The sequence below is a fragment of the Nicotiana tomentosiformis genome, chromosome 6, assembly GCF_000390325.3.
Source record: "Nicotiana tomentosiformis chromosome 6, ASM39032v3, whole genome shotgun sequence".
Taxonomy (NCBI): Eukaryota; Viridiplantae; Streptophyta; class Magnoliopsida; order Solanales; family Solanaceae; genus Nicotiana; species Nicotiana tomentosiformis.
The window spans coordinates 115,418,473-115,426,320 of record NC_090817.1 but is presented as its reverse complement, the minus strand read 5'-3'; the positions used below and the strand labels follow the sequence as shown (position 1 = coordinate 115,426,320).

The window sequence follows — 7,848 nt, the reverse complement described above, 5'->3', positions numbered from 1 at the left end:
TTCACCATATCTTGTTACTTATATTCAAAGAATTTATAACCTTTTGTTTAAAGGTATTCCTATAAGTACTTGTAGAGCTGATATCTTTAGGTTTTTTGGACAATATCAGACATATATTCGTTATTTGTTCGCTAGTCTTTCTTGTAGAGTTTCTCTTACTTCTGATATTGGTCGTGTTGTAAATAAAAATGATTATTTGACTGTTACATGCCATTGGATAGATGATAATTTTTGTATGCAAAAACGTATTATTGCTTTTAAATATGATGAAGATCAAAGTCATACTGGTGCATTTATAAGTAATACTATATATGAAGTTGCTATATTTTACAATATTGCAGAAAAATTTTTGTGTATGTCATTTGATAGTGCTTCTAACAACAATGCTGCTATTACAATATTAAAATTGCATCTATACCCACCACTTCCTGAAATATTTCATGTTAGGTGTGCATGTCATATTTATAATTTAATTGTGAAGAGTGGCCTCGAATTATTTAGCTATGAGATCACTTTAGTTAGAAGAGTTGTTGGTGTAATTCAAGAAAATAATAGAAGTGCTAGATTAAATGCATTTAAGAAAAAATGTGTACAATATGAACTAAAACCAAGATTCATGCCTGAAGAAATAGTTACTAGATGGAATTATACTTATTTATTCTTAAGATGTTGTTATAAATATAAAATGCATATAACTGAAGTTGTTAATTCTTATTGTACCGATCCTAACAGTTTGTTAACATCTAGAACTTGGGATGTCATTGAAGATATTGTAAAAAAATTTCAAAAATTTTATGTGGCTACACTTGAGTTTTCTGGAGCTTATTATCCTACTATTGCAAATGGTTTAGTTCATATTGCTGAAATTTCTCTTTTACTCTATAATTTGAAGAAAAAAGAAGGATATACTTTTTTTATTGAATCTTTGCTAGATAAATTTAAAAAATATTTCTACCCAATTCCCCCTATTTACCTAATTGGTGCTATTTTAAATCCTTCTATCAAAATGGCCACTTGTCGCCAATTAATCACTGCTTTATATGTTTATATGGATATTGGACTAACTGAACCCCCGATATTGAAGCTTGTATTTCTGATCTACACAAACATTTACAAACTTTATATAATTATTATGCTAACATTGTTGATATTTCTGCTGTTGTAGATGCAAATATTGCTTCAAGTTCAGTTTCAACATCTGCATCTGGTGCTTTGGAGGATAATGATGGTGTTGAAAATTATTTGATTTGGTCTACACTAGGAGAGCATCAATAAACCAGTAGCAGGAACATTGATGAACCAACTCTACTTGCAAAAGTCATCGGAGCCCCGCACAAAGGAATTTCTACCGCTGGGTTGGTGGAGGAGCAACTCAAATCAATTTCATGTTCTTTCGTCCATGGTTCGAGACGTGCTAAATGTGCCGATTTCAACAGTTACATCAGAGAGCGTATTTAGCCAAGCAAGGCAGTAAATAGGAGATACCCGTCATTCATTGGGCAGCAACGCTTTGAAAATTTTAGTGTGCTTCAGAGATTGTATAAGATCATAACGGTGAAATCAAGGGCGTGAAAAGGTAGATGAAGCGGAGGACCAAGAAATTGGAGATATAATGGTTTATGATTCCGATTCAAGTAATGCCGGAAATCAAGAACCTCATGTTGACATGGATGAACTTACAAAAATGGTGCAAAGCATGTGATGTACTCTTTATTTTTTATAATTATTGTAACTTTTTAATTTGCAAATTCAAAAATAAAAAAATCAAAATAGAACTTGCAAATTAATTTGAAGTATTATTTATTATTCAATAAAAATATTAAACGAAAGCCTTTGGTCTTATTAAATAATTTTTTGTAGCCACTTACTTTCAAATTTCAAATTTTAAATTTTAAAATTCAAAATTCAAATTTAAAACTTTAAACTTTAAACTTTAACATTTAAAGTTTAATTCTAAGCCTTAAAAGTTTTCAAATACTTAGGTATCAATAATATTGAATAAGAAAAATAAAATATACTTTTAAAAAAAAGTAACCAGCCTGGTCCGGACCCGTTAAGCCCGAACCCGGACGGGCCCACCAAAATTCGAAAAATCTCAGCCCACTACTAGCCCGGAATAATAAACAGACGGGCTATTTTTTTCGTGTCCAGTCCGGACCGGCCCATCCGGTTAACATCTCTAAGCCTAGTGTAACAACATCACCGCAAATTTTGGAAGTTCCAAAATAACCCTATATTTTCCATAAAAAAAAGTAGCCGACAGATGTATAATATATGTATTTAATATATAACTAATTTTATTGTATGTTCATTGCACGTGTGCTCTACTCAATTAATAAATATACTTATATACAAGAATAATAAAATTTTGGAAACTAACAATTTATATCAAAATAAATGCAACCTCTGCTCAAAGAAATGATTTATATAAGATAACTAAAATCTTAATTGATTTTAAAGTTTTTAATATTTTTTGATATGGTTCAAATAAATATATTCAATAAAAAAAATTAGTTGATTTTAATGTCCTAAATAAATAAATATTAAAAAGAATTAACACATGAAACAATTTAATAAAATATAATTTAACAACCAAGAAAATAGTTTCATATGAAAATGAAAGTAAAGAAAGCAAAATTGATATTGCATGATACACTACAAGGATAAAGAACACACACAAAAAGAGCTACACCAATACCTTAAAGCTAAGAGTATCAAGCTAGCAGGATTGATTGAAACAAGAGTCAAAAAGAATAATTCAAACATAATAAGCAAAGCTATTGCACCTGGATGGGAGGTCAGAACAAACTATCAACATGCCCAAAATGGTAGGATTTGGCTTATATGGGATCCAAGATGGTACAGTATAACTGTAATACAAACATGTGCACAATTCCTACACTGTAACATAACAGATAACACTAGGAAGCTGGACTGCTATTTGATAGTGATCTATAGATACAATACTGTGGAACAAAGGAAAACTCTATAGAATGACATGCAAGGATTAACTACAACCATAACTACAACATGGTTAATTTGTGGAGACTTCAATATTGTTCTATATCCACAAGATAGGCTGGTGGGCAACACAATCACATATGCTGAGACATAAGATTTCACTGACTGGGTTCAAGCCTTACAGGTCAGTGAACTACCATGGAAAGGTGAATATTATACCTAGTCCAATAAACAACATGGATTAGATAGAGTGAGTAGCAGAATTGATAGGGCATTTGGTAATTTTGAGTGGATGATGCAATGGAGACATGTACAAATTTAGTATGACTTGCCACTGATCTTTGATCATACACCTATGTTGATAGATGTAACAGTTGATGCTAAGATTGGCAAGATCCCATTTAGGTTCCTTAATGTATGGGCAGATCATGCCAAATTTCTCCACCTAGTACAGGATGTATGTAGCTTTCCACAAAGAGGGTGGAAAATAAAGAGTACATGGACGAAATTGAAAGATCTGAAGCCTAGGCTCAAAACACTGAACAATGAAGAGTTTAAGTCTATCACTTTAAAGATTGAACAAGCCAGAAGTGAGTTGCACCATATACATGAACAAATGGCTTCCCAATACTCTGATTTCTTATTGGACCAGGAGAAAACTATGCTGACTAAACTAGAAAAATGGTCTCTCATTGATGACAGTGTACTGAACCAAAAGTCCACGGCTAGGTGAATTAAACTTGGTGACTCAAACACCAAGTATTTCAATGTTGTACTCAAAGAAAGAACTCAGAAAAAGCAACTTAGGGAGCTGACTTCTCTTGATGGACAGATACTAAAAGATCTTGAGGAGATAAAGCAGGAGATCATCAATTTCTATAAGTCATTGATGGGTACTGCTGCACAATCCCTTCCTGCCATCAACAGGGAAGTTATGAAGCAAGGGCATATTCTTACACAACAACAAAGGCTCCAACTACGTGCAGAGGTTATAGATCAGGAAATCACTGAGGGACTGCATGCTATAGGTGATGACAAGGCCTAAGGAGTAGATGGATATTGTCACGCCCCGAACTCGGCGAGCGCGACCGGCGCTCAACCGAGTGAACCCGGTCAAGAAAGCATGTTATATACTTTCTACCCAAACTCACTTATAAATAAAGATAATACATAATTTTGTTAATTAGACAATAAAGAGATCATGTATATAATACCAATTCCTTACCATTAGTTACTTCATTTTAAAGTCTCATATTACCCACATTTTCATAGTCTGAAATGGAATAAGTAATTCAAACACAACATAACTAGTTTGACTTCCCTAGCACTAATATACAACTCACACTATGTCTACGGAGCCTCTAATATATATAAAAGAGTACTATGATAATGCCGGCAATAAGGCCCCGGCTATACCTCAAACACAATACACAAGGAACAAAAGATATATAACCTTGAAATGAAGTGGGTCTCACCAAGTCAGTTGAGAAGAGAGTTTACCGCTATCACTGATCAATATCTCCTGTTGTGGAACCACCTGCATCCATTGAAGATGCAGCGCCCACAGCAAAATGGACGTTAGTACATATGAAATAGTACTAGTATGAATGACAAAACACCCTCTCAATAGAATAATAAATAATACAAGCAAGAACAATCATAATATCAGTGGAAGCCACAAACAACATCAAACCTCAAATTAGGATCAAGACAGTGTTCAAATAAATTTCCATATCTTAAGTTGATAGATTTTTATTACCAATATGCCACCATTCACAATACCAATACCACCGTACTTTTAGCACGGAGTCCAATTACGATCCGATCGGCTAGGCCATCTCATCCGAGACATCAACCATAATTATGATTCATTTATAATTTTCAGGATAATCACTACCATGTGTACGATATGACGTCCGATCACGACCCGATCGGCTAGGCCATCTCATTCGAGACATCATCCTTTTATACCAATCATCTCGTTTCATACTTCTTTCACATATTTTCATTTCATTGGCACTAGTAGTCACAATTATAAAATCATTGTTGGTACGTCGGTCGTGTATAGTATTTCATGCTCACCTTTTTCACTTTCAAACATCATCATCATCATCATCAATAACAAGGTATTTCAAATCAAAATTTTTAGTACACATGTAAGCAATTAAGAGTCTTAGGTACATAGAGATATTTCAAAAAAATTGGCATAGTAGCCTTTGTTTGAACTTGACTTGAAGTCGAAACATCTTTAATGCACAACCCATACTTTGAACACATTCTCAAATGATAACATAACATGATAAGAGCATTTGGTATACATATTGAACATATATCTTTCAACACAAACTTATTCGAAATAGCCAATTTTATAATGAACCACTCGGGATTTACATAAATTACATGAATACCGTGGGATTCAATTTTAAGAGAGGAGTTTAGCCAACATACCTCTATTTGAGCTTTCCTTAAATTACTACAACGTTCTCAAAATCCTAGCAATCCCAATCTATTTTGAGACATAATAAAATTGAATGCAAATTAGGAAGATATTCATGGTTTCAGCCCATTTGAGCATTTTATCAAATACTAGGTATGCAAATTTGGCTACAAGGTTCTTCTACAAGATTTTCTTCTTTCCACAATCCAATCTTTACTTATTTGAGCTCAACAATCTTCCCACAAATATTATTGGTACATGCATATATACATAATACTCTCACACCTAAGAATCATACCACCAATCACCAATCTTTTACCCCAAACTCGAAATTGAAGAATTGGGGAAAGCAATTCTTACTTCCCTGAAGCCCTAGCAAGATCCTTGTGAAATCTTCAAGCCTTGAGCAATAATTGATGAACAAATGGCTAGGTCTTCTATTTCTCTCTCTAAGATACTCTCACATCTCTCTAAAAATATCAGATGAAACTCTTAAAAATGACCCCCAATGCCTTTTTATAAAAATGGGATCTGGTAAAACTTTCAAAACTTAAACTTGCCAAAATCGGGTCTGCGGTCGCAGACCATACCGCAAAATCGATATGCGGCCCGTAAAATGGGCCGCAAAAATGATGTCCAAAAATTAGACTTGTTTGATCCAGTATACGACAGTTCTGTGGTCCGCAAACATGTTTTGCGATCGCAGACTGGACCGCAGAATTATCTCCCAGATTTTCTCATGCCAAGTCTGCGACTGAAATGCGGTCCGCAAAGTGCATATGCAATCGCATAATATACCGCAGAAATGACCTTCAAATTCAACAATCTCTATGCTTCAATTCGCAGTAGATCTGCGGAATGAACCGCATAAATGCCCTATGCTTCTAAAGATTTTTTTTCAACTCCCCAATGCACTGTTCAATCCAAAAAGTCTACCTCGCTACCATGAAACCTTAATATTCCTTTGTGAAATTTTATGGGTCCTAATAGATATAATGTCTATTTTTTCAAAAAAGTATAGCACATCTTCAAGGAGGAGATTTGTGAAGCTGTGAAAGATTTGTTTACCAATGGTGGGATGTACAAGGTTGTCAACTGTACTACCATAACTTTAGTTCCTAAGGTTGATTAGCCTACTACAGTAAAAGACTTTAGGCCTATAACTTATTACACATTACTGTATAAACTCATTTCCAAAGTTCTAGCAGCAAGATTACATCAAATCATTGCAACATTGATCAGTGAGAACCAAGTTGGATTCATATCTGGTAGAAGGATAACTGATAATATTATTCTAGCTCATGAGCTAGTCAAGGCATACACAAGGAAGCATATCTCTGATAGATGCATGATAAAGATTGATTTGCACAAGGCTTATGATTCAGTAAAATGGATCTTTCTGGAGCAGGTAATGGGCACTATGTGCTTCCCTACAAAGTTCACAAGTTGGATACTTGAGTGTGTCAAAACTGTCAATTACACAATAGTGGTAAATGGAGAGACTACCATTCCTTTTGATGTTGCTAAGGGACTTAGACAAGAAGATCCATTCTCCTCATTTCTATTTGCATTTGTCATGGAATATTTCAGTAGGAGCCTAAATGGACCGAAAGAAGACAACTTTCAAATATCATCATAAGTGTGCTAAGCTAGGCATTACTCACTTGGGTTTTGCTGATGATTTGATATTGTTCTTCAGAGGTGATCTATCATCAATTATTGCCTTGCATGGATGTTTCAGTCAGTTCTCTCAAACCTCAGACCTACAAGCTAATTTAGGCAAAAGCTCTGTCTACTTTGGTAGAGTTTCTCAGACTGAGAAATCAAGAATACTACAACATTTGGGGTATGGTAAAGGAGAGTTACCTTTCAGGTACCTTGGCATACCACTTTCAACCAAGAAGATTTCACTAATGCAATAGAAACCCCTCATTCAGTAAATAATGGCAAGAGTGTCTTCCTGGACAACAAAGAAGCTATCATATACAGGGAGAGTACAACTGGTGCAAAGTGTTCTATTTGGCATATAGGCTTACTGGGCTCAACTGCTTCCCCTTCCCATTAAGGTTTTGAAGCTCGTTGATGGTTATTGTCGAAGCTATGTATGGTCTGTTGACAATAATAACACCAAGAAATCATTGGTTGCATGGGAGAAACTATGTACTCCTAAGTCTGTAGGAGGTTTGAACTTAATCAATCTCCAATTGTGAAACAAAGCTACCATTGCAAATGTGTGTTGGGACCTTGCAAATAAACAAGACAGACTCTAGATCAAATGGATACATACCTACTACATCAAAGGTCAACAACTTATGCAAATGGCAGTACCTCAGCAAGCATGGTGGGTGATTCGACATATACTTAATGTGTCACGACCCGAAATCTCACCCGTCATGATGGCGCCTATCTCAATACTAGGCAAGCCGACAACACCAATAACCCACAATTTA

General features: G+C 34.8%; 1 protein-coding gene across 1 annotated transcript; it reads left to right on the top strand.

Annotated features, from left to right (window-relative positions):
* The first annotated feature begins 3,316 nt into the window (after window positions 1–3,316).
* Window positions 3,317–7,037, top strand: LOC138894621 (uncharacterized). The gene is made up of 4 exons (XM_070179331.1): window positions 3,317–3,664; window positions 3,794–3,949; window positions 6,420–6,495; window positions 6,598–7,037. Exons 1-4 carry the CDS (start codon window positions 3,317–3,319, stop codon window positions 7,035–7,037), a joined length of 1,020 nt encoding a protein of 339 aa, XP_070035432.1.
* Window positions 7,038–7,848: the final 811 nt, after the last annotated feature.